Genomic DNA, 27242 nt, shown 5'->3' with positions numbered 1-27242 from the left:
TAAATAATAACAATAATTTAAAGTAATTTTACCCCTAATTATTCAAAAAACATTGATAAACCTTATACGAAAAACTTGGGGAATTATGTGGGGGGAAAAGCTCCCCCTCCCCGCCAAAAATAATTATTAAAAAAAAAAGCTATCTATTTATTATTATTATTATTTTTTAAATATGTGGAAATAGTGAAAAGGATATTGGGGGAAAAACATGTACATCGGTCAATCTGCAAGTACGCAGGGGTCCACTGTACTGTATATTGTTGCAAAAGTGATTTTTTTGAAAGTTTGTATACTTGGTAAATTAAATGTAATGAACATTTTAGTAATGTTGAATAGGCTCAAGTGCAACTGAATAGAGGCCTTATCTGAGTGATCTCAACAGTGTTTTAGAACAAAGAGAAAACGTGGAGGTAATGGGCTGAAGGGGGGGGAAATCCATGGAAAGAATGGGGAGGGGAGGAGCACAGAGAGGGACGGACCAAACTCAGACATCTGGAAACTTTTGAAACTAGGGTAAAGCTTCTCAGATGGAAAAATACACCAAGTCACAAGGTTGGCACTCAGGAAAGAAGACAAACTAATTGGGGGAAGGAGGCGAGCAAAGTGGAGAATAGCGAGGAAAGCGTCTTGAAACATTTGCCTGCTTCAGGAACTCCTCCTGAAGAGGACTTGCAAAGGAAGAGGAAAACAAAGGGATTAGCAAGTTTGGGGATACAAAACGAACAGCAGCAACATTAGACAGAACTGAAACGTCCTCAAGGTAAAACCTGTTTCACTGCACAGATTCAAAATCTGAATAACATTTTTTACATTCACATAGTTGAATGTGCACTACATTAAAGCATTTTCATGAACCATTTTGTTTTGTTAAATTGTCAAACAATTTATCATAATATGATAACTTCAAACATCATTCCTGAGTCCACTCCAGCCTCTCAATGATTAATACAGTGTCTCCCTTCTGCAGTGCTATGAATCATTTGGGTCAAAGAGAGGAGGAACATTCATCAAATATCATCCAAAAATTCCTCAAAATCCATGAGAAAAGCAAAGTTTATTGCTCTTGCCTGTATTATCAAATGTAATATGTTTACTTTTATGAGCGTGAGGGATCTGTCCTAGAATTGATATACATTTGAGGTTCATTTAAAATAATAAATAAGGATATTCAATATCACTTTTTACTCAACTCTTGAGTAGTCACCAATATGATGCCAATCACCAATACCATCATACCACTAGTACTTTTAATACATAAAATTACACCAAAAAAACAATGACAGATAATTTTAAAGAAGATCCTATACACGGTATATTCCAACATAGCATTTTCCTTAAAGTTACTTGACATTAATGGCAATTTTCTATTTTTCTAGTTTCTAATACAGCTATCTCTATACCAATACCTTGAAATTGGGTCAGGTTTCGGCCCGATAACCATACTTGGCAGAGATGGGAAATCCTGGTCCAGAAAATAAAAACTCTGGCACAGTTGGGCTTTAGCTACAGGTGCTTGGACTCAACCGGCAGGTAAACAAGGTCATGACGACAAGCACCTGTGGCTAAAGCCAAACTCTGGCAAAGTTTTTACTTTCTTGACCTGGTTTTTCCATCTCTGATACATGATATCGGTATTTACTCGTCCATCCCTGGCAATAAAGTTGGGGTAAGGGGTCAACATTTACTGTATCTCATTGCACTCTGGGTTACAGCAGAGGCAAAGCGCAACCATTTGATGTTTTTTTTTAATTTTAAAAAAAAAAATTTAATCACTGGTTGATGTGATTTAGGTGTTCATGTTGCCAAAAAGAACACCACTAAAATGAATGTAGGTCTACAAATTACATTTCAAAATGCCTTACTGTAAAATAGTATTGTTGTAAAGTTATGAAAATAAATGTAGTGACAGACAGTGGCAGCAGTGGCTCTGGAAGCACAAAACAACTAAAAAAAAAAAACATAATTATACAAGTGTCTGTTTTATAAATGAAATGATTAAAGTTCTGAAAATGTAGTAGTATGCCCTATAGGGCCTATATTTTTTTGTGGGTATGCTGATTCTAAGTTATAAAACATTTCAATTATAAGGCATCAAAAACGCCTATATTCAATACATCTTTGCATAAAAGTACATATTCTGCATATAGATTACAGTATACATTTTGTTTTCCCCATTCCTACTTCTCAGCTAAGAAGAATTAAGATGAAAAATATATCAGCCGAGGCACAGACAGTGATGAAAGTCAATTTATTTGTGCAGAGCTTTAAGTGTTACAAACTGCTCAAATAAAGCAAATACATTAGCCATTGTAGTGTCTTGAAAAGGATAGAAAATGCACACACATTTACTTGAACAAGCTCAAATTTCATCGCCTATTCATACTGTATTTTAAATGTACTTCAGTGAGGTTAATGACCCTGAATACAGAGTTGAAAGAACTCTGCTTTTTAATGAAGTGATATTTAGTACTTGGAATATCAGAGTGTGCACATAAGTATACAGTTAAGACCAAAAACATTGGGACCCCTGTGCTTCTGTCAGATAATGCACCCCTTTTCCCAGTAATTACAAAAGCTTTAATATTCACGTTTATTTCGCGTTTGCAATGGAGTAACACAAAAAAGCACGGGGAGTGGGGGGTAGGGGGGAGACAACCCTCATGTGACTATTCCACACAAAAGTCCAAAAATAGACTGAACAAAATTATTGGCTCGCTTCACGACAACACGACTTCTTCAGTGAAAACATCAGAGAACCATCACCATGTTTGACTACTGCAGTGTTTCCTTTGAAAGCCTCGTTTTGTTTTTGGTAAACAGCAGGCCTACAATGTTGTTCTAGGTTCTACTTTGGTCTTGCCTGCAGGATATTTTGCAAGAATTTAATGTTGCCAATCTCCAGCCAGGCTTTTTTTTTATGTGCCATGTCAGAAGTGGGGTTGAACTTGAATTTGTATGGAAGTGGATCAAGATTCTTTATTCACCCTTAGAACATTCCTCAGTTGGAGTCTTTCGTCAATCTTTCTCTTTCTCTCTCTCTCTTTCTCTTTCTTTCTCTTTCTTTCTTTCTCTTTCTTTCTTTCTTTCTCTTTCTTTCTTTCTTTCTTTCTTTCTCTTTCTTTCTTTCTCTTTCTTTCTCTTTCTTTCTTTCTCTTTCTCTTTCTCTTTCTTTTTCTCTCTTTCTATTATTATTATTATTATCCATCCATTTTCTTGACCGCTTACTCCTCACAAGGTTCGCAGGGGGGTGCTGGAGCCTATCCCAGCTGGCTTCGGGCAGTAGTACACCCTGACCTGGTCGCTAGCCAATTGCAGTATTATTATTATTATTATTTATTTATTTTTTTAAGAAATGTTAAAGCCTAAGAAGACTCATCTGATTCAACGAGCACATTTCATAATTCTTCTGAAGACAGTACTGTATTGCTGTTCAAGCGAATTGACCACAAATCCAAATGTCATATTGTTTACTATACACCAGTAGTGGTTAGCTGATGGGCAGCCCGCTGTGGGTCACAAGTTTGCTGCAGGCTGCCATGGGAAATGCCTTCAGTAGTATAATTAGGTCTATTGAGAAGGGAAGGGAGCTTCCTTCCTGTCAGCAATTTGACTTCCTGTGTGAGGTCACCCATCAGAGGGAAGACCACTCGGGTTCACATGCACAAACAAACGGATGCGTGGACAAAAGACGCGTGCATCTTCAACCTGATACAAAGTTAAAGCTCTGTATGTGTCACTATGCAAGCATGTCAAGGAAGCACAATCAAAGCATGCTGACTGATATTCACTGTATTGTACTGCGCACATGCGTGTGTGTATTGTATTTTCATTATGGTATAATTTTCAGTACACATCTAGTTATTTGCACGCACAAAACAAAACAAAAAATAATCGAACATTGCACTTGGTCATCTCGTAAATTAGAACGTCTCGCCGTTAGCAAAATGAATGCTTACTGGAAATTAAGTTGACTCTCACTTTCTTTTTGCAGGATGTCAGCGTCTCGTAAATGTTTGTGCTGCGTCAAATATGTGATGTTTGTCTTTAACCTCATCTTCTGGGTGAGTATTTGCATCAGTGAAGCCCATATCGCAACATTTGAATGCAATAAACATTTATTGCACGGTGGATGCGAACGCTGTGTCTCCCAAACAGCTGGGAGGATGTGGATTGTTTGGCGTTGGAGTCTGGCTGTCCTTCACCCAGTCCGAGTTTTCATCTCTTCCTCTGTCCTTCCCGTCACTCTCGGCAGCCAACCTGCTGCTGGTGGCTGGCGGGATCACCATGGTTACGGGCTTTCTCGGCTGTCTTGGGGCCCTGAAGGAACAACGTTGCCTGTTATTCACGGTAGGACCACATATGCGGTCTAAGCGCTGTCCCGCCCCCGATTTATTGAGGACGGGCTGTGCTGTGGTTGATAAATTCATGAAAAGGGTTTTTAACTGGTCCCCTCTCCTCCTGTGCAGTTCTTTGTGATCCTGTTACTCCTTGTCCTGACAGAAGTCGCTCTTGCACTGGTCATACACATCTTTCGAGATCAGGTGAGCGCACCTTCAACACACTTTTTTTTTTTTTACTGATACAGTGCCGATGACTGAGAGACTGGCACTTTACAATGGCAATCAGGTCAAAATTGCTCCTTTTATAAGGCAGGTTTGAACATTAAAACAGTTGTTTGGAGAAATCATCAAAACTAACAACTTAATGTATTTATAATGGTTTGATTGATTGATTAAAATTAGGTTTTCATAAGCATTTATTGTAGAATGCTCATTAATTTGATCATTTTTGACAAACAATTATTATGGGTTGGGCCTCATCCCAATGTATTATGTCATTAACCATCTGTCAGCAGTGCCCATATTTCATAATTACAAAATGCAAGTAACATTAATATAAAAAGAATATCCCATGAATGAAATATGTGTTTTGTGTTTCACCACTTCCTCATAATCACTGCATATTTCGTGAGGAATTCATGGCACATGTGAGTGTCAGGTGTTGTGGACCCAAATGCGTGAAGCAACGCAGCAAGGCAGGGATGAAGTCAAAAGAAGCAAAAGGCAAAACATTGGTGTCCAAAAACAAAATCAACAATGCCCAAAACATAAGTCTGCTACAACTAAATTAGGAAGACGACAAGGAAAATAACAGGACGAGGCGTGACGACGACAATGAACCCCACATGGACTGAACAAAGACAGCAGACGCCCAACACTGATTGACTCAACAAGACACACCTGGACGAGTCACAAGTGGCTGAGGGCACTGATTGGTCAACACACGGGGCAAGGACGGCACACAGGTGGACGAGAAACACATAAAAAAACACTAACCAGACAAAAGACAACAAGAACAGCCAAAAACCCAAGCCCACAGAAACGAAACATGACAGTGGGCAATATCCAAAAGCCCACAAAAGGAAGTGTGGTTTAATAGGAGTCATAATTTCATTCTCAGCCAAGAGGATCGGGCAAGTAATATCTCATGACTCACTGACATTTTTGGTGGATAAAAAGAAAAGAAAAAAAAATCATCAGAATTTACTTGAAAAAGTTGATCAAATTGAAATGGATTGAGATGTCTTTATTTAGAGCCATTTGTAATGTAGTAGTTCAGATGACTGACTTTAATGCAGCTGATTTGAGATTGTTTCGGACAAACTGTCGAGCAGTTCAAGGTGGAGTCCTGCTTTTGAGGCACTTTGTAGGAATGGGAAAATGAAGCTTCATGAACCACTTGAAGTGGCCGCTTCATTTTAGAGCCCCTTCAAGCTTCAAGAGCACCATCTAGAGGAGTAACTCCTCTAGATGGTGCTCTTGATTTAAAAATGCAGTTGAAATGTAATCACTTTCCATTGCACTACTAGTCTTTATCTTTCTATTGCAAGTTGTTTATGAAGCTTCAGTTCCCCCATCAGTAAGAATTAGTGTATGGATTCAGATTGGTAGATATTAACTGATATTGACTGAAAATATCTATCCTACTATTTTGTGGCTTGTCTATGAGAAAAGACACCTGATACCTTTTCCCCCTTTTAGCTGGATTCCAAAGCACAAGGTGAATTAAAAGAGGGGATGAAAAGTTATGAATCGGAACCTGGCCTGAAAAAATCTTGGGATAATGTTCAAAAAATGGTAAGCATAAAAACCCCCCACACCTCTATAAACATTACAAACAAATAATTAAAAGGGATTTCAACTACCAAAAATAAATAAATCTTTACAACAATATGTTCAATGCAGTACCACTATTCTAAACCCAGCATTCTGATTAATATTGCCATTTGTGGAATATGAATTAAGCAGCAAAATTCACCTGCTTTTATCCATCTCAGGGGGCGGTGATTTTTTTTTAATGTTTTTGCTACTTTTACTCATTTTCCACAAATGTGATATTAATAAGAATACTGTGTTTGGACTAGTAGGGCTGCATAGAACATATTATCGTCAAGAAAAGGTTTTGGGTTGATTTCCCCTTTAAATATAATAACTACATAGTTCCATACATCATTAAATGTCATGAAATATGAATTTATTTCAGTATTTAACTATTTCATTTTTTTATCTATACATGCATATCACTATTTATTTATTTATTCCAATATGTAGTGTATTTAATATAGTAGATTCTTTCAAAACAAAATTTAAGCTCAGTTAAATTTGGCTAATTCATTCCAAGGCCAAACTGCCGCCATCATAGTCAGTGAAGTAAAATTTCCTCATCAAATGAGATCTTTCCAGGGACGAAATAGAACTGGTGATGACGATTCTAGCGCCATATTTTTCAACATTTGTGTTGAAGTTGTACAACTTTTGGAGCGTTTGCACTTTAAGGTACAAGTAGATGCACGTGTGATGTGAGTCATGTTTTTGTTGTTCTTGTCTCATCCTCCTGTGCCAGTTCAAATGCTGCGGCGTGACTAACAAAACCGACTGGTATGAAGTACTCAATGGAACGCTGCCATGGTCCTGCTGCTCCGTCGGGATTGCCCAATGCACTGACGGCTGGAGTGAGGTTAGTTTCATCTCCACGGGGTGGGAGGGGATTCCAAACGACAAGCCTGATCCTCTCATATGAGACCCAAATTTGCTCCAGATGCTTGAATGTGTGCGGTGCAGATGCATATGAGCAGCACCAAGGGAGGTCGAATGTGTTTGTTAATAGTAGCACACGAGTTAGCCAGGCTCCATCCTTTACATACCATTGTTGCTTTAGTAGGAAAAATATGCATTGCGCTCTTTGAACGCAATGTGCTATGCTTTCAACTTGCCATCTTGCAATGCTCAGATTGCACAAAAGGTCATTGCAAATTCATTTTTTCCAAACTTTTTTTTTTTCTTCTTCTTCTTCTTCAGTACAGCAGTGTTCATTCTATAGCTAATATATACAGCCAAAACTCTTGAGCAGGAAAGAGCAGAAGTTACTGCAGACTCTGTCAGCTTTGTGTGGCTGCCAGTGACTTGCTGTGTAACCACAGCAGTCTGCTGCTGTTCATTGTCTCATAATGTGGATTCCGGTTGCCAAAGCAACCGTTCTATTCATTCTCAGTTGAAGTGAACAACATGCCTGACACCTGAGACGATGTATGCCTTTTTTTTTTTTTAAATAATGCGGCCAAGGAAGACAGATTTATTCATGATGTACGCATCTCGAAAATATCATTTTAAAATAACAAGCTTGCACTGTTGACATGTGTGCACATGAAAATAAAAGCAACATATACTTGAAATTTTATTTTAACTTCTTAAAGGCCACAGGTTAGGTCAAATATTGTGGATGGTAAATGTGGTCTATGGGCCACCTTGACCAGATGTGCCATAAGTCTTTAACCTTATAAAGCATGAACCATGAAATATACGAGAAAAAAAAATCGCATTATTTGCAAATAGAAAATTTATTGGTCCTTTTGAACAAGCTAATTTTTATTTTTTTTATTTTTTTGAAAATCAACTTGCACATACGATTTTTGATTTGTGTCATATTTGATACCTCCGGTCACAATGATTTAAATTAGTACATTCATAACTATCAAAAATATAATAATAATAAAGAGACATATCAAACATGCAGTATTAGTATTTCCAAAAATCAGATCATTTTCCACTATTATTAAGTATAGGTGTCTTTCCTTTTTTAGGGTGATCTCGTAAGGTAAAAGTCATCAGCTGGATGATACTGCCCTCTAATGAATTATCCGTGCAATGCATGTGTGAGATCATACACGTCAGGCTCAAAATGTCTATATATATATATATATATATATATATATATATATATATATATATCTCATAAAATTAATCCATGAGGTCAGTGGGTTGGGGGAAAAGGAGCGCAAGAACAACCGTAGCCTTCTGGTGCACATCAAATTTTTCATGTGCACCTCTGAATGTTCTCATCCCATGTGGGACAGATTAAAAACATATTGCATGCATCATTGTAGTGAATTTCCCATGGAGTCTTTAAACCAGCTTGCATTGTTTTGCAATACCACCCAGATGTGTTTTATAGAAACTTATCATGACATTCTCCTTCAGCATTACAATGGTTCCCAGCAGGGCAAAAAAAAGAAGACCAAACAAGTCGATTTGGGGACAACACAAAGGGAGCTAGCATTTCCTTTGTGCAGTGATGTCATTTCCTGTCCTCTGTTTCTGCATGAGTGAGTGCAAATGATGAATAAGTCTTGATTTGTTTGCTGCCTAATATATGGCAGGTCAAATCTTAACATGTTTATTTCCTTATTTTCCATTCAGTCCTTCTGAGATAAAGAAAAAAAAGGAATCATTAACATGGTTGTGTCCAATTGCAATTTTATTAACAAATTACAACGTACTTTCCATGATTCCAGACACATACAAACACAACTTGGACATGTTTTTTTTTTTTTTTTTTTTTTACTCATCTTGATTTAAGCTATGACCTATTCTTATCCCATGCCTGTGTCTTTTTTTTTTTTTTTCAGCCTTGTTACCAAAAGGCCCGACAGTGGCTTCTGGATAACATTCCATCAGTTCTGGTGTTTGGCGTGTGCATTGGTGTGGTGCAGGTAGCATATTATTTACTACGCATCAGTCAACTTTCAAGTGAAGTCAAGTCAAACTTTTTTTTTTTTTCCCAATATGTGCCACCTCTAGTATAAACACAACATCACAACAAACCAATATTAATCAGAATACAAGAATAGTAGGGGCACATACATCATATTAATGCAAAGAAAATGTTTGACTTGACTTTTCACTTAAAACAATATTTCCCTCATTAAAACCACAAGTCGTACTGTTTAGATATGTACACCTTGCATTAAATATCACGTTATTATTCATGAAAGGTGTGCATATTTATACACAAGCTTATTACTTGGAACTACTATAAATATAATTCCCAGTTATTACAGCAGCAATTTGTTTCTGATAATTATAACTATTGCTCATAGGTACATTTAATTCTGTATTATAGCTTGGAATATTTGTATGCCTTGGAAGGCAAAATGCTGATTGTGAAAGAAACGCTTACTCGCAGTTGTATTACTATACCCGACTTTCTGCTCCCATCAGATCTTGGCCCTGGTCTTCTCCATGCTGATGTACTGCCAAATCATGTGTGCTGAGAAGTATTTGGACTGACTGCGAACTTCCTGACGGTCCCATTAAGGGTCGGGCACAAAATTCCAATCGACGGCTACACTGCCAAACTGACCCACACGGTGCCACATTGTGTCCTGTTATTAGAAAATGACATCTTAAAAAAAAAAAAGGCTTGTTAATCAAACTCCTGCCTACACATTTTTTATTGTTGTTTTATTTTTGGCATGCCAAAGCCGTTGGAGGCAATCTGAACAGGTGAAGCAAAAACCCTCAGGGACACTGCACATCCTCTTTGGAACTGTCATAAATCAACGCATGAAATCTGATCAAAACAATTTGATGTCCATCTGCTTTGGACAAAGCCAATTATAATGATTGAGAGCTCTTTTACAAGAGGCTTAGGAAAGCCATTAGAGGATGACTGGATAATAACCAAGAGAGATGTCCATCATCCATCCATATTCTGTAGCCTTGCCCTCATTAGGATCACGGGTGAGCGTATCGCAGCGAGTGGAAGTTGAAGAAGAAGAAGAAGAAGAAGAAGAAGAAGAAGAAAAATCACTCTCGCCAAACAGGAGGGCCTGAGGAAGGAATTGGACCTCTTCAGTGAGACTGTCATGCAAACCACCGGCATCTACTGCGGAGTCAATGAAAGAAAGGGGGGGTCAATTACTTGTGGGTTTTTGTTACTTGTAGCATGACTTGGTCCTTATCCTGCATAAATGTTATATACCTTATATAAAAAAAAATTAAATAAATCCTCTATTCAAAGCCAGGTTTTTGTATTGGGGGGAAAAAAAAAAAAAAAAAACCTAGAAAGGGGCAGTAATAATAAACATCCGAGATGCTGTGGTTGCACACGCTTTTATAACTTGGTATATGGCGGTGTTCTGAATGAAACAATCACATTCAAAATGCATGGGAGTCGACACACAATTGCCACCATTTTAAGTGCCTCTGATTGACCTCAATTGCAGTTCAGATGTTCAACTAAGCTTGAATGTGATCAGTAGTTCAAAACACAGTCAAATCCTCACAAATGCACACTTGTGCAGTTGTGTATTTTTACATCCAATTTCTAACTTTTTTTCAATTAAGTTGAACAGTTTTTAGTGTCACAATGGTAGAAAAAAAGTGTTTAAATTATTTTTTTGGTCTTATTTTTAATCACAAAAATCTGGCATTTGAACAGGGGTGTGCAGACTTTTTGTAGAAGGTCCTTCGCTGATATATTTTTAATGCTAAAATGATATGAATGTGATCCGGGAATTTTTTTGGCCATTTTATAAAATTAGTCAACCACATTATTTCTCAAAATGTTAAATTGTAATTTACATCCATTCCTGAACAGAATTTTTTTTTTTTTTTTTTTTTAAGTTGTTAAATGTTACATTTGATTAACTTCTGACTCGTCCAAGAAACCCAGTTGACAGAAAACTGTTAGCTGAAATTAAGAAATTACATTAAAACACCTCCTAATTCTAGTTAAAAATGTTATGGCTGGTGGTCTCGTCTAATTTGATCAGCGCAAATGGCTGTTAATGGTCTACTCTGAGCTAGTTAACAATAAAGAAATAATGTTGAATTTGTTTGAGAAAAGTTTTCCACAGAAGCAAAGTGTCACAAGAGTCGTCATCCAATATTTAATCTGCCTTTTTCCACATTTTATGTAACAGCCTTTATTCTAAAATGGAATAAATGATGTCAAGTTTTTATTATTATTATATTAAAAAAATGTTCTAGATTATTTTTTTATGTTATCATTATGTGAATATATTTTTCCCCCTGTTTTTAAATAATGCCATAACAAATAAGTACTTTACAGTGCACTGTAAGTTTCTGGTGTAGAGAGACAACAGCACATGCTCATCTCAAGACTGTTACATTTTGTTGTGTGAGGAAATTGTGGCATTCACTTATTTTTTTTTAATCATATAAAATGATATATTTTTTTTGTTTTTATTGTGGCTATTTCATTTCTCCTCCGTACGATTATAGAGCAGTAGTAGTATTATAGATCACTGAAGTGTTTCTTCCGAGGTCAACCACATTGCAATGATTTTGTTGTAAACTGAAATGACTGATCCGGCTTTCAGGAGAAATATTTTGACTCTCACTGAAATTGTTACTGATATTTTGAAGTGACAGCTTCCCTTCTACCTTGTCATGTCGGAAGGTTTCTTTTGCAACTTACAGCATATGTGTTAATGAGAAGAATATGGATATCAAGAAAGACTTGTTGCTGATCAGGCATATTTGTGATATGAAGTTATCGCTGTACTGTTTCCAGGCTGCTTGTTTCAACAATTATCTGAGTTTGATTTGATAAAGCGTTATATTTTTGGTATGCTTTTCTCATTGTTGTGCCTTATGATGTCTCATATTTTGCGTCTCCCTCTTTTTGTTTTGTGTGTAATTCATATTTGACTGCACTAAATTAGCTCTAGTGGATCTTGCAGATCTGAGCGGAAATGCAACAAAAGCATTACACAAGATTCCTTACAGTCAACAGTTTTATTTTCAAAGTATTGTCTTTTTTTTTTTTTACAGATCAAGCTCATATTTCCATACAAACAAGTGAAAAATATGTCTCGTACCCGATGTCCACTCAATTTCTACAGTGCAAAAAACAGCAAGTTCACAATAGAGCTCACGGAGCCATCAAATATTTTGGCACTTATATGTAAACTGTTCATGCTTGATTGACTTGCACTGACTGTAAACTCAAAACAGTGCTGATGCTTGTCGCTAATTCCATTATTTTCCCTTCCATATTCTGAGAAACAGTTGGTTCTTCAGGCTGTAAATAAATATGTGTATAATTTATATTGCTGCTTTACCTCTTGTCCCTCCTTTTTTTTTTGTTATATCGTACTGTACTTATAAATAGAAAAATGGTAGTGAAAAAAACTGCAGACAGTATTAATTCTCAAAAAAGTTTCCATTTGTAGTGAACAACAGAATTTGTTGCATATTGAAAGTTCTCCCACCCTTGTGAGGAGTAAGCAGTTAAAGAAAATGGATGGATGAAAGTTCTCCCACCCTTGTGAGGAGTAAGCAGTTAAAGAAAATGGATGGATGAAAGTTCTCCCATCAATCATCCAAAGCAACAACGTAACAATAAAATCCTCTTCACCTAGAAGAGAGACACACATACACTTTGAATAACTTATTTCACATGCCTAACATTTTCAAAACTAGTTGTAAACAATAGAAAAACGTTGCCGATGGATGATTTCAAGAGATTGACGCTTTAAAAACATCCATTCAACAACACAAAAAACAAACATGATGGCAGTGTTTGGACAGGTGGGAACGGGGTGAACCGTAAACTGAACTTTTAAAAAACTCAAAGCATCTCGAAACAGCCACGCACTCAATGGAGGTAGTATTAAGCGTCCAATCTTAATGACGCTGTTCCAAACAGTTTGTATGCATCATGAGGAGAAAACTCCCTCAACACGTGACGTTTCATTATTTCCTGAAACTACTGGCACTTTTCCATTACAGGTTCCACAACGACAATAGTTTGATTTTAAAGTGTGACTCACTCTAAGTTGTCAGCAGGAAGATGTACAGTATAATCATTCCTCAATCATTTTCAGTCGTAGTTCAACTTGACAGGCCTCTTGCTTTGACACATTCAAGTTGATGAGTAAATGTTCACAGCAATAACTTCATCAAATAAAACAATGCAACAACACTTCTTCAAGATCTTGCATGGCACAGTTGACGTAATAATAATAATAATAATTATAATAATAATAACAATAATTACTAGCCTAAGTGCAATTTCTGGAGAAATTGTGTGGGAATGCTGAAAGCTGGATGCTAAGATTTGAATGCATGTAGAATGCTTATGAAGTAAATTAAGAGATAAATTATGAAATTATAACCTCCTGGTTACTGGACAATGCGCTTTACCAACTGTGCCACCGAGCAGTATCAGACACCTACTAATGATAAGTTATATGTATGGGAGTGGGCGTGGAAAGTGATACTTAAAAAAAGTTAAATGTCTGTCCCATTGAAAATGAAAGGGGGAAAGTTGATATTAAATGTTAAATTGTGCAAATACTATAAGTAATGTGGAATCAGACGATATATACCCCGGGAGGCGTGAATTCTTTAAGCTAGTTGAAATTTGAAAAATGAAAATCAGAGGTATTATGTAGTGTTGTTCCGATACTGATACTGATATCGGCAGAGGTGCCGATACTGCATTAAAACAGTGGTATCGGTATCGGTGATTACTCACAAGTAACATGCTGATACCATTAATTCTAGCACTAATATAGGATTTTGGATGCAGCATCTTGTGTCTTGCTCGTGCACGACATTGGTATGTGACATGTTCACTACATGCCGATCGAAGATATCCTATTGGCCCTTGAATGCTCTGAACCAATGGCAGGACAGCTTTTTCATGTTGAGGGAAAAAAAACAAACCCAAAAAACTTAGGTATCAGTATGGTATCGGTATCGGCCGATACTGCAAAGCAGGGTATCAGAATCGGTATCGGGGACCAAAAAACGGTATTGGAACAACACTAGTATTTTGTTGGAGTTGTTACGCAGCAAAAAAGTGTGGAGAATAAAAATCACAATAACGTGGGGATGCTTCAGCATTCCCACAATAATAATAATAATAATAATAATAATAATAATAATAATAATAATAATAATAATAATAATAATAATAATAATAATAAAGAAGCTCTTCTCTTCAGTCGTATTCCACAGGATCCTTCATATCTGCCACGTTCTCCTATGGATGAATGAAATATAAACTGTTAGCAAAGCAAAAAGCAATTATGCTAACATAATTCCAAACAAACCGCACAACCGAATGAATTCGTTGAAAATCAGGCATTGCTTTATTTGAATGTCCAAGCACTCACCCATCCTCCTTGACTCTTTAACCAGGGGGCAAAGGTCTCCATGTAGCACTCTGCGTACCCTTGCATGCGATGGACGCCGGTTGCCGTCACGATCCGCCTCGACACCTCCATGGTGACGGCCATGCGGCGTAAAGTTGGGCTGGCCGTCGGCAGGAGGAGCGGCGCGTCCGCTACCTGAGTGTCGCTGACAGTGTCCAGAACCCTGGCGAAGGACGCGTACGATAGGCGGGACAAACTGGAACGCAGAAATGGGTCCATCTGGATCTGAACGAGATTGGAGACACTTTATTGATCCTGAAAGAAATCCTTGTATCGATCAGTGAACAGGTTGGAATGATGAGAAGCTTAATTACAGAAAATGCAGTTTTATTCGTCAACATTACATCATTACAAAGCAATTTTTTACGTACCTTATTGTTGATTGAATCTGCCTCGGCAGACAGGACTTGAACCAGCTGCTGGACCACTAACTCTTTGTCATCTACAACTTGAGGAAAAACAGAATGACTTTAGATTCAGTAGGAGTCGAGTAATGAGCAAGAATCAATAAGATGGCCAGAGCCATAAATGTACCGTATTTTCACGACTATAAGGCGCACCTAAAAGCCTTCAATATTTTCAAAAGCTGACCATGCGCCTTATAATCCAGTGCGCCTTATATATGGATCAATATTGAGCCGCAACAGGTCTCGCTGTCAAGACGCTATCGGTGACCCTGTACGATCGGTGACGCGCATGCGCAGAAGATCCCGCCATCTTGGATCGCTAGCTAATACGAATACTTTACCTCAGAGAAAATAACAAAACAGCTGTTTTTTAATTTTGGAGTTGTCAGAAAGCTGGTTTGTAATCTATTAATAAAGTTTGACTGACCTATCTGACTGTTTTGTTGACATTCTCTTTAGCGCAGCACCATCTAATGGATGCATAACGTAACCCCAGCCTCTACTGTAGCGCTTTATATATGGAAAAGGTTTCAAAATATGTCATTCATTGAAGGTGCGCCTTATAGAGCGGAAAATATGGTAGTAGTTTACATAATGGTGTTTATTGTTTAAAATGGGATCCCTATTAGTTTTCACTGTGGTGAAAATAATCCTGGGGTCCCTCACCGAAACTATAAATGAAATATTATTCTTTACAAAATCAAAATAAACATAATCAACATACTTGACTTAAATATTCCAAAGTACATACATAAAATAAAATAAACAGAAACAAAAAGGAGCCTGCAGCTAACAGCCTAGAATCACACTGTACTCCCAATTTTCACATTTCACATAGTTTTTAATACAAAGTTATATAACACCATTCATAATTTATTTTCCAATTATTGTTTTTTTTTTAAATTTGCTTTTAAAACTTAGCGTTTTAACCCTTACATGTAGGTATCGAGGCAGATGGTTCCAGTATGAAATTGCTCTCTACATAACTGTTCTTTTAAGTGCATTAGTTCTGGGAATAAGCAAGTTTAAGTGATTACTCAGAGCCTGTCTGGTATCATAGCTATGCCCTTCAGTGACAAATTGCATTTGTGAAAACAAGAAGCCAGATTTACCAGAAATATAAATATTTCTTCAAAACAAAATAAGTCGACATGCCAGTCTGTCATCCACCATCATCCAAGAGAGCCTTACATGCATGCTGTCAACACTGCATCTAATTGAACAACTGAGGGCCAAATGAGCCGCTCTATTCTGAATAATTTGAAGCCTTACAAGATCTTGTTTTGATGCACTAGACCAAACTGTTGGGCAATAGTCCAAGTGAGACAGGACTAAAGACTTAATTAACAATTTAACTATAGTTTCATTTAGCAAATAGGTACTCCTCCTAATATTTGATATATTTCTACTCATTTTAGACACAATGTCCACAACGTTAGTCACAATGTTCATCAACAGTAACTCCCAACAATTTGGCTTTTTTCACTTGTTCCATGACAGCCCCATTCACAGACAGTCATAGCTTAGGATTCAGTCTTATGGCATGTTTGGTACCAAAAACAATACACTTTGTCTTCAAAATGATAACTTGGAACTTGTTTTCATTGACCCAATTAGAAACGTGCACCAGTTCATCTTGAAGCAAGCTATTTACAGCACCAATATTTTCTGCAGCAACATAAATGGTGGTATCATCTGCATACATCATTACACCTGCATTTTTTAATATGAATTTAAAAAATATATATTTTCTTTTTTTTTTTTTTATATGAATGGCACATGTGGTATAATGTGGACCAAACCTGAGGAACAGGTTTGGACTTTGTACTTGATTGGAATGAGTTTGTTATTTCCTTGTAGGGTTTGTACGCATGGTGAGCATCCAGGTGTATTACCTGCGGGAGCTTGCGGGAGAGTGGGACTCGGCCTCTTGGTGCTGGTAGACCTTTGGGCAATCTTTTCCAGCTTCTCCGCAACTTCATGATAAAAAGCTGGAGGGTGATCTATATTCCAGGAAACAAGAACACAACGGTTATAATACCAGCGATCATTTACATCAGAGGTGTCCAAACTTTTTCATTTGCGGGCCACATACAGAAAATCAGAAGGACGCAAGGGCCACATAATGTTATGAAGAGAAATTGTGTTTAGTCCTAAAAATTGTACAAATAATTTATTTGTAATATGGCAGTAGGGTTATTATAGTTTTGGAAATTTTCATTTTAGTTTTTATTTTGTTTTGAGTTTTATATTTTTAAATTTAGTTAGTTTTAATTAGTTTTCAGGGTGGTTCTGTTAGTTTTTTTTAATTAGTTTTAGTTCTTTAATAAATGCTCAGTTTTATTTTAGTTAGTTTCAGTATTAGTTTTTTTTTAAATGTGTATTACTTGTGCGCAGTATTTAAAAAACACCATGGGCGCAACTTCATTATTCCCTTTTATATCAAAATAAATCTACTAAAAATGACATTTAAAATCATCCCCAAAGGCTCATGCATTAAATTAATTACCAAAGACTAAAACGAAGGGCATTTTTACTATAATTATAGTTAGTTTTATTTGAGTTAGTTTTGTAAACATAAAATGTAGTTTCAGTTTATTAGTTTATTAGTTAGTTTATTTTATTTTGTTAATGAAATTGTTGTTTTGAATTTGAGTTTTTCGTTAGTTTTAGTTAACTAAAATAACCTTTAATAGCACCTGTGTTTTTCAACACCCTCCCTTCTTACTTTGACCATCTCCAAACATTTTTGTTTTTATTTTATTTGAACTGAGTCAAATGCCATTTTTAGCATATGTCGCGGGCCACTAAAAAATGGACGGCGGGCTGCAAATGGCCCCCAGGCCGTAGTTTGGACACCCCTGATTTACATCAAGTCTACTGTATGTCATTTGACATACAACCTGGAGTATATCCAGTTTAGAATGAGTTCAACATGCTATAGTAGTTCATAATATTGAAATAGGCCAATGCACATTTTGGTTACTTTTTCAATCGAATCTTGTAGCTACAATGTTTGACAGAAACAATGACAAACGTTGACATTAAAGTGGCGCCAACCTTTAAATTATATTGTAGCGGCTGGCATAGCTGGTTTGTTTTGTTCTTTTTTGTAATTGAGACACTTACTTGGGGAAACAAGGGTCGGCGTTAGCTCAGCTGTTTTGTCCAATAGCAGCGTGGCAGGTCTCTGTGGTTGAGATCCTGGTTCCTCTTTCGCCTTCTCTTTCTCCTCCTTTTCCTTTTCTTTCTCCTTCTCCTTTGCCTTATCCTTCTCTAGCTTTATCTTAAAAAATTTGGAAAGGCTTTTCTTCAGCTTCTTTTTGTTCAGTTTCTTAGTCTGTTTCTTTTCACTGTCGTCCTCTTCGGATGTAGAGGACGGAGACAAAACATCTTCCTGCAGGAAAAGGTTTTACTGGTCAGCATTTAAGGTATAAGAATGTTGATGCATACATTTAATGAGAATTGGCATAATTATCACGAGATAACTTGGACATCATACTGTTTTCATTATTTTTCCCCACCCTTAAATTGAAATCGAATGCTCCTTAATAGTCTACTCAGATGTTACGGCCCACGTTGCTGCGTGGCCGTTTGTTTCGTTTGAGTGGTGGACGTCGGGGCTCGATTGACCAATCAGGGAGCGGCAGAGCCCTGATTGTCAAACTCATTTCAGGTGTGCCACCACCTATTTAGTTCAGTTCCCGCCAGAGAGAGGGTGGCAGTATGTTTGTTTTCAGTGTTTTTTTCCCCCACGCAGTCACTATGCCTCTTTAGTTTGTTTGGTTTCGCTTTAGTGTCCGCTGTCTTTCGTAGGGTGCGCCATTCGCCATAAACTCGTCCTTTCATTAATCTCCCATCTCCCATTCCTTTGACTTAGGACCTTCGCCATAATGGTTGTTACCTGTTTGACCAGTCAGCGGTGGCTCCATTTTGTCTAATCTTTGTGAGGTGTAGTGTCTGCGTGTTCGTGTCTCGTGTTTCTCCCCTGTCATGTCCACCCCTTTGTAACCATCTTTTCCCCCACCTCCTTCCTTGTGTGCTACCCGCGCTCCATAACATCAATTACGTGCTCCCTCCGGCACGTAACACAGACTATAAATGTTATACAGCATTGATCAAAAGAAACTAATTAACTATGAACTGAAACAAATGGTGAATTGTGACTACATGATGTCCCCTTACAAAAGTGTATGACTTTCTGACTGCATTAATCATTTCCTCTTCAGCTCCAATTAATTTGTTGACAAATTCCACATGGAAATGACGAACCGATCAATCAAATAAGGGTACCGGTAAGTGCTTTTGGACTGTGATGAGCTACCACTAACTAACTTTCCCATCACCAGTTAACTGTGATGACAGACAAAATGACCCGTGTTTCGAATTAAATACACATTTTAATTCAATTAATACCATCTTTGGCCATGTTAAATACTAATTCTTTTTCTTTGAACTTTTAGGTCCAGGGATAATGTTTCTTATTTGAGGATGAAGTAATTCCTCAATGATCTTCCTTTTAAGGACGCTCCAACAAGGGATGTTGGTGGCCCGCCATAACATTTATCCCCCATTGCAGTAAAGGTTCAAGATATTTTGATGAAGCGTAGGATTCTCATTTCCTTCTTTTTTTCCCCCCAGTCGTAAAAAGTGTCACACCCTGCATAATCTTACTTTAATTAGGCTCACGTAAGAAATCCAGTCATCAGACATGTCTGAGATAAAAATAAATAAATAAAAAAGAATCAGTGGTATGCTGGTTGTCTCCCAACCCAGAGTTTGTGGGCTTGATCCCACGCCATTGTGCATGTGTCGAAGCATCCTTGAGCAAGATACTGAATCCCCAATTGCTCCTGATGCTGCGTCATCAGCAGGTGAATGGGAAGTCAAAATGTGAAAGTACTTTGAGGGCCTTCTAAGGTGGAAAAGCGCTATATAAATCAAGTGCCATTTGCCATTTGTGTCACGAAAAGCTGCATTTTGTTTGCACGTCAACTGCCGTTTGGAGGCTTGGGGTCACTTGCTTACCTCTGATAGCTCTTTGATGTTTGGCGGTCTGGGCTTGGTGTCTTTTTCTAAAGAACCTTTCCCGTCTTTGGCAGAAGAGCGTGCAGTGTTTCGCCGGGGCAGCTGCTTCAGGAAGTCCTTAAATCCCGGCTTCTTCTCGTCTCCTGAGCTTTGCTCTTCGGCTTGAGAATCCCACCCATCTTTTACTTTTGCTTCTGGCTTGACGTTAGCACTGTGAATTAAGTAACAGTGGGAACAGTAATGAACAACAGCTGGCACTTGGGTTGGGTATTGATTCAGATTTCCAGGATCGATTCGATTCGATTCACGATACACAATGATTTTCGATTCATTTGAGGAATTCATGCAGCACCTATTTTAGACAGTCAAAAGTACCAGTGCTGCAAATAGTGGAAACTTCTTGCTGTAATTTAATGCATTAGTAAAGATATGAGTATTTACATTAAGAATTGAATCCATTGCAGTTACATTAATACTCTGTTTTATTTAACATGGCCTTATAAAAACAATAAATAATTATTTAAATCAATTCCAACCGCAGTACAGGCTGTGTAAAAAAAGTGACAAAAAAACCTGACACTCACGACATTCACATTATTGTTTTTGTGCAAATGTTCCAGTGGTGGTTGAGGGGAGGGGGTGGGTGGGGAGATGATCGATACTGCCTTCCTCCGTGTAAGTGACACGGGCTCGGAAGCATTTGTTTGTGTGTGTTGGTGTGTGTGTTGGATGTGTCGTGTGTGTTGGGGGCGGGGGCAATATATCGATACATGGTTTTATGTATCGATATTGGGATATGACAAGGTGTATCGATACGATATCGATATATTGATATTTTGAACCCAGCCCTAGCTGGCACACACATCCCATAAAACCTTCTCATCATTTCTATACATGGTACAAAACTCCATGCCCATACAGTGTATAAAGACAGGGTCTGATGGGCAAACCTCCACCCAGGATCAAACTGTTAGCATATATACACGCATATACATATATATATATATATATATATATATATATATATATATATATATATATATATATATATATATATATAAGAGATAGACCGATATGCTTTTTTCAGGGCCGATACCGATTCCGATTATCGGTAGTCAAGGAGGCAGATAACCGATATTTGAAGCCGATATTCATTTGCAGTAAAAGTTAAAATGTTGGCACCAAATTTTGGAATAATGCAAACCCTAACCGTTCTTTACAATGGATTCTCACACTGCACTTTTCATTTTACATCCTTCTATCTGCAATAAGACGTTGGTGGCGGGGGGAGTTAAATGTGGGGGCCAATGTGACATTACCTTTTATAGCATTTGGGATACTTGTAGTTTTATTCTATAAATGTTATATTTTTATATTTTGAAGTAATAGGAGGAACCCTGTCATTCAAAATGTGCATCAGCTGTGGCATTACTTATTACTACAGCAAAAATAAATAAAAAAATTCCATGAGAAAAACTATTCATCCCTGAACACCATACAGTTCTTGTAGACCTTATTATGATTATTGTTATTGTTACCATATAGACAGTTTTGATAAGCTGAGGATCTTAAATCGAGAACAGCAATATCATGCTACTCCTCTCTACAAGAGAACTGTCAAAAGACACTTCATCATGTAGTTTACTGCCACTTAGGATGCCCCAATCAACGCAGAAAAAGGTCGAGTAAAATAACTTGGTTATAATAATAGTAAGAATAACTTGGTTAAACAGACATTGTTGCGGTGGACCGCTGCCAGTTTCTGCTGTTTAATGTGTTTTACACTTATAGACACGTGTGTGTATATGGGCCCACTATTCTCTCACTACTGTACTGTACTGTATCACTTAATGGCACAGATGTACTTGTCTAAATATTAATAATAACTGGGCTGCAACATTGCTAATTCACATTAACAAGCACTGTCTTAGCTGTCCACATGAATAGTTACTAACACACGAGAAAGTTATACAACACACCAAACATGAGTTCATTATTCAAAGTATGATGCACGTAACGAAATTACATCACTGAACATTAATTGCAGCCGTGTACGGCCGTAGATGTTACATATTAGTGGCATCCATTGAGAGGATAATGTCCCAAATGACGGCAGACATGACGTGAAAAGAGAGACAAAACGAGCAAATAAGCACACTATACTTTAGTGCACTTCTCTACTAATGCCAAACATACGGAAGAGAACACGTTCGTGTAGTTAAACGGTGTTTGAGACACTTAATTTGTTACGGAGCGGACTTTAACGAGGTGCACAACGAGCTGTCAATCAAATCGACGTCGAAGCTTAAGGCACACAATGGCAAACCAGTGCGACAAATAAACACAATATAAAGTAACTAAACGCTATTTAGTGTCACTGTGGCATCTAACTGCATAATAACCGCTATGCAACAAGTAGTGGACGTGACCCAGAATGCAATGTGTACGTCACGAGAGGTAAATATAATGACGTTACTCTACTCTTAACATGGAACTAGACAATATAATAATGACAACTGTTAATATTTGGAACTTTTCTAACAAACATTATTTACTTAATTAAGTGAAAATGTGTGTGATTCCCTCCCCGAGTAGTTCAAGTAGCGAATTAGCTACTGGGTGTTAGCCTACATGCTAAGCTGAACACACCACTGTTAGCTAGCGGGGATTCAATGCAAGGCAATGCAGCTCCATTCATATAGTGCATTTAATACACAACATAATTCAATGTGTTTAGCTTATCATGGTGAAAAGTTCAGCGGAGTCTCTTCTCTTTTAACTTACCTTCGAAGCATGTGTCTCGCGTTGTGTCCGTGGGTGCGTGTGTGACCGGCTACTGTGATACACGGCATACACTACTGATTGGTTCTGGCTCTTGCACGGCTAACCAATCAAATGCTGCTATGGGCGTTACATTGCTGGAGTTGGACTCCATAACAGACAGAGACGCTCTGGGCTGCATTCGAAGCGAAAAGACGGAGTTTTAAATGGATCGCTCATATCGGCCGTCAGATTAATAAAACAGACCGATACCGATATGTACCAATATGTCAAATATCGGCCCCGATTATCGGCCCGACCGATTATCGGTCTATCTCTAATATATATATATATATATTTCACTACTCAAATGAATTACACAGCCATATACTGTGAATACAGTATGTCATCATGTCATATATAAGTTGATACCGTTTGAGGTTTTGACGTCTTTATTTACTAGACAGAAACGCTTATCCGTGAATTTCTAATATGCCTTGCACACATGTGTAATTATAATTCTTTAGACTACGTACCGCTAACTGCTTGCAAACATTTTCCGCTTTTGTTTTGTTTGGCGCTTGCACAAAAGTACGCATTTATAGAACTTTAGAGGAATTTAAAATTTCTACGAAAAAACTAATGAAAAACATAACAACAACAAGAACAACAAACCTAATAAAATACAATTTACTACCATAATTTACTGACTACAAGCTAACCTAACATAACATGGACTTGACTGGGCAGCACGAGCTTGTCAGCAAATTTGTCTCATGAGGTAAATGACAGTGAAAGCGACAGTGACATAGAACGAGAGCCATAATTTACTAGTGCTGGTCAGAAAATTTGAATATTGAGTAAAAGTGTCCATTTATTTCAATAATGTGTTTCAAAAAGTGTAAACTTTTATGTTACATCACCACACACACCACACACAAAGTGAAACATTTCAAGCCTTTATTTGTTTTAATTTTGTTGATTATGGCAGACAAAAATAAATACATAAATAAATAAATAAATAAATAAAAATCCAGTGTTTCATTGTAGTGCTTAACATTGTAGGTTCCCTTTGTCTGGTCAAGCTAGTTTTTGCAAAACAGCTGCAGAGGTTTTCTTTGGCCTCTAATTGATCTCAATCTGGTTCAGTAGGCTTCAGAATCATGGAGAAGACTGCTGACCTGACGGCTGTGCACAAAAACATCATTGACACCCTCCATAAGGAGAAAAGGTCTCAAAAAGAAATTGCAAACGCAGCTGGATGCTCCCAGAGCACTGTAACAAAGTGCATCAACAGAATGTTAAGAGGAATGGGAAAACCTGAACCCAAAACAACTTCACAAGTGTCTGTGCTAGGCTAAGGAGAAAAAGCAGTTGTCTGTTGCTCAGTGGTCCCAAGTCTTCCTTTCATAATAGCACTTGATTGACCAGCAAACTCGCCCGACTTGAACCCCATTAAAAACTGAGGTTGTATTGTGGAGAGGTAGATGTGGGAGCAGAAACCCTGAAATGCAGATGATCTGAAGGCCGATATGAAAGCACCTTGAGCTACAATAATACCTGAAATGTGCCAAAGCCTGATTGTCTCCATGCAACGCCGCCTTGTTGCTGTAATTAATGCAAGAGAAGCCCAACAAAGTATTGAGGGCATTATGGCTTGAATACACTTTTCAGAAGACCAACATTGATGTGTTTGAGATTCTTTTTGTTGGTCACAACAACAACAACAAAGGCTTTGTGTGTGAGGAACTAATGTAACATGCAAGTCTTACTTTTTGAAACAAATGATTGAAATAAATGGACCTTTCCTCAATATTCTAATTTTCTGACCGGCACTAGTACTTATGAAGGGCAATTTATGGGGGGAAAAAATACACAAAAACGTGTTACATGAAAGTATTTCGTCACTAACACAAATTAACAATCACAAAAACAAACTCTGTACCATGAGTATCCTTGAGTGACATGACAAGTAAGTTACCTGTATTTGTTGTAATCCTTGTAAGCACCTCCGACTCTGCCCGGCCGCTCCACAAACGGGACAGACAGTGTTCGATGGAGGAAAGCTTGGAGGACAAGACGGCTCTCAGCTTTAATCTCAAGCAAAGAGATGGAGGTCACGGAGGAAGAGCGACCCATAGACATCACTAATATGAAGCAAGACAGAATAGTGGATTACAAAATGTACGGTCTTTGTGTTCGTTAGAGGTAAACACACACAAATGAAGAATGACCACCATTGCTGTATTTAGTATTTAGAATAAAGAAAAAAAAGAAAAAAACATATGCTGGAAACTGACGTTGTACCGTTCAGAATCTGACCAACATTTTGGGTTGAACGTACAGCTCTGAATTTGAACAAAATTGCAAATGTCCCTAAAATTGTTTCAAAATCCTAACAAAATGGAGGGCGATCAATATCCTGGAATGCATTGGTCAAGCCCCTCCTTTAGCCCCGGGAGAGAAATAATAATGGAGCCATCCCTGTTTTAAAGGAGACTATTGCTTTGATATAATTTATGTACTATATGGGTAAATTAGTTAACACTGAAGGAATTTAACTTAGAAGTTAACTAAGCCTAGACTTCACACCAAGTAAGGTACATTTGTGACTAAAATTGAGAGGAGCTATATTTCACAATATACGTGACATATTTATTTGGTGATGTGCCATGAGATTTATTTTATTTTTTTTAAATGTAAAGTATCATGTGCCTTAATGGTTGGGAAACACTGGCCTCGATTAGCCTCTTGGGGATTCCCAAGATGCATCAGCATCACCCCACTCCTTCGTCCTCTTTCTATTCTTTCTATTTTGTTTGTTTACCACTACCAACTTGTCTCTCTTGCTTGTCACGGCTGCCTCCAACTGTCTTGTCTCTCAATATTTAAAGTTTCTCGCTTTCGGTTGCAGACAAATTCAGTATATTGTTCGACTAAATAAAAACAATTATATAAACCCGGCGATACGACACCATTTCGATCATGGCACGATTGAAAAACACAGTGACGTCACCGCGACCCTTTCCAAAGTAGACGATACTGTGCACATTTAATTTACACTTAGTTTTATCAGTTCTCTCACATAGTCTCCGTACCACTCCGTCTCACTACTTGAAACAACTTGATGACTTACAAAACGCAATGAACAACATGAAGCCGGTTTCGTTCGAGCGCGCGATCTCGCGAGACACGTTCCCGGAGGCGCCCAAAGTAAAACCAAATCAAAGTTAGCTAACGCTGAATACTTGTAGTACCACGACTGAAGGATTTTAAAAACATCTCATCGTTGTATACAACTGACTTTCACTTAGAATCAAAGTGCCACTTCTAGCCGTACACGTCAAGGTGTGTCCCGCACAAACGACCTGTGTGATACTCAAACTTAACACCATACAAACTTTACCAAACGTCTCCAACTATTGTAGAAATGGGCACAAGAAACATTATTGAAACGTTTTGGTACCTTCGTGATTCGGTGTTCTCAATCTGGGTGGATATTTGCGCTGGCTCCTCTTTCCAGTTTGTACAGTAGTGATAGTAGTCAGCAACGCGAGTGGGCGTGGCCTGCACACACGCCAAAAGCTGCCACAAAAGAAGTTTCATGCTGCCCTGTGGATGTAGTATTCATTGTGTGCCACTAGATGTCCTCTTTGGCTCACTTGACATTTCGTCAGCAGGCACTCGCCAAGATGACTGCAATGGCAAAAGAACAATACTGTATGTTAGAAAAACAAATACGTGTAGTACAGGTATATCATTTTTAAAAAGCATACCTTTTACTTTTGTTCGGTATTTTTTAAAGTAAATATTTAATAAACCATATCATTTGATTCGTCGATAGCAGCCATCAATGGTGAACTTTTTATTTTATTTTTTTTTTTTTTGGTGGGTGGCGTCACGATAGTGGGGTGGGCAAACGCTCTCCTCGGGGCCGGAGACCTGCAGGTTTTGAATGTTTCCCTTCTCCAACACAGCTATGATCAGCACTGCATAATGAGCCTGATCATGATCCTGCTCATTGGAATCAGCTTGTGTTGGAAGAGGGAAACCTCCAAGACCTGCAGGACTCCGGCCCTCGATGACCGACTTTCAACCCCCAACCCCAGCGCATATGTTGGCCTACTTAAACGTACTGCTGAAGAAATTATTCAATGTTTTAGTATTTTAGTATTGTGTTTGAAGGTTACAAGAACAGTAATGGTGTGTAAATTATTCTGATAAAACAAAAGGGCTGCACTGGTTTGGGTGACCAACTGCATTACGGCTAACATTATACGTACATTATAACATAGAAATGATGACTGACTGAATCTCGGGTCTACCATGAGTAGACTATGGGCAATTAGATTGGTGTAATTTCTGCTGAGCCATGTACAGTAAGTCACTTCCTCCCCTACTCCCCCTAAATGGCTGTTTTTGTACCATTGTATGTGAGAGATATTTGATATGTAATGTGATCATCAAGAGGCAGGGACAATACTATACAGTTATTTACACTTGTGGATGTTTTTGTATTG

General features: G+C 37.8%; 2 protein-coding genes across 2 annotated transcripts; one reads left to right on the top strand and one right to left on the bottom strand.

The window, feature by feature from the left end:
- Positions 1–460: 460 nt before the first annotated feature.
- On the top strand, positions 461–12415 carry tspan4b (tetraspanin 4b). Its single transcript, XM_077534380.1, has 8 exons — positions 461–760; positions 3992–4061; positions 4156–4347; positions 4467–4541; positions 6042–6137; positions 6904–7017; positions 8966–9049; positions 9558–12415. Exons 2-8 carry the CDS (start codon positions 3993–3995, stop codon positions 9624–9626), a joined length of 699 nt encoding a protein of 232 aa, XP_077390506.1. The 5' UTR covers positions 461–760; position 3992; the 3' UTR covers positions 9627–12415.
- Positions 12122–26387, bottom strand: bcl2l12 (BCL2 like 12). Its single transcript, XM_077534369.1, has 9 exons — positions 26189–26387; positions 24704–24869; positions 19963–20173; positions 18064–18331; positions 16830–16937; positions 14899–14975; positions 14489–14752; positions 14300–14355; positions 12122–14266 (listed from the first exon to the last, which is right to left on the bottom strand). The coding sequence occupies exons 2-8, from the start codon at positions 24865–24867 to the stop codon at positions 14314–14316; spliced, it is 1134 nt and encodes a 377-aa protein (XP_077390495.1). The 5' UTR covers positions 24868–24869; positions 26189–26387; the 3' UTR covers positions 12122–14266; positions 14300–14313.
- Between the last annotated feature and the right edge of the window lie 855 nt (positions 26388–27242).

The sequence above is a fragment of the Festucalex cinctus genome, chromosome 1 (assembly GCF_051991245.1).
Source record: "Festucalex cinctus isolate MCC-2025b chromosome 1, RoL_Fcin_1.0, whole genome shotgun sequence".
NCBI classification, from domain to species: Eukaryota; Metazoa; Chordata; class Actinopteri; order Syngnathiformes; family Syngnathidae; genus Festucalex; species Festucalex cinctus.
The sequence above is the reverse complement of the archived record's forward strand: the minus strand, read 5'-3'. Positions and strand labels throughout refer to the sequence as shown.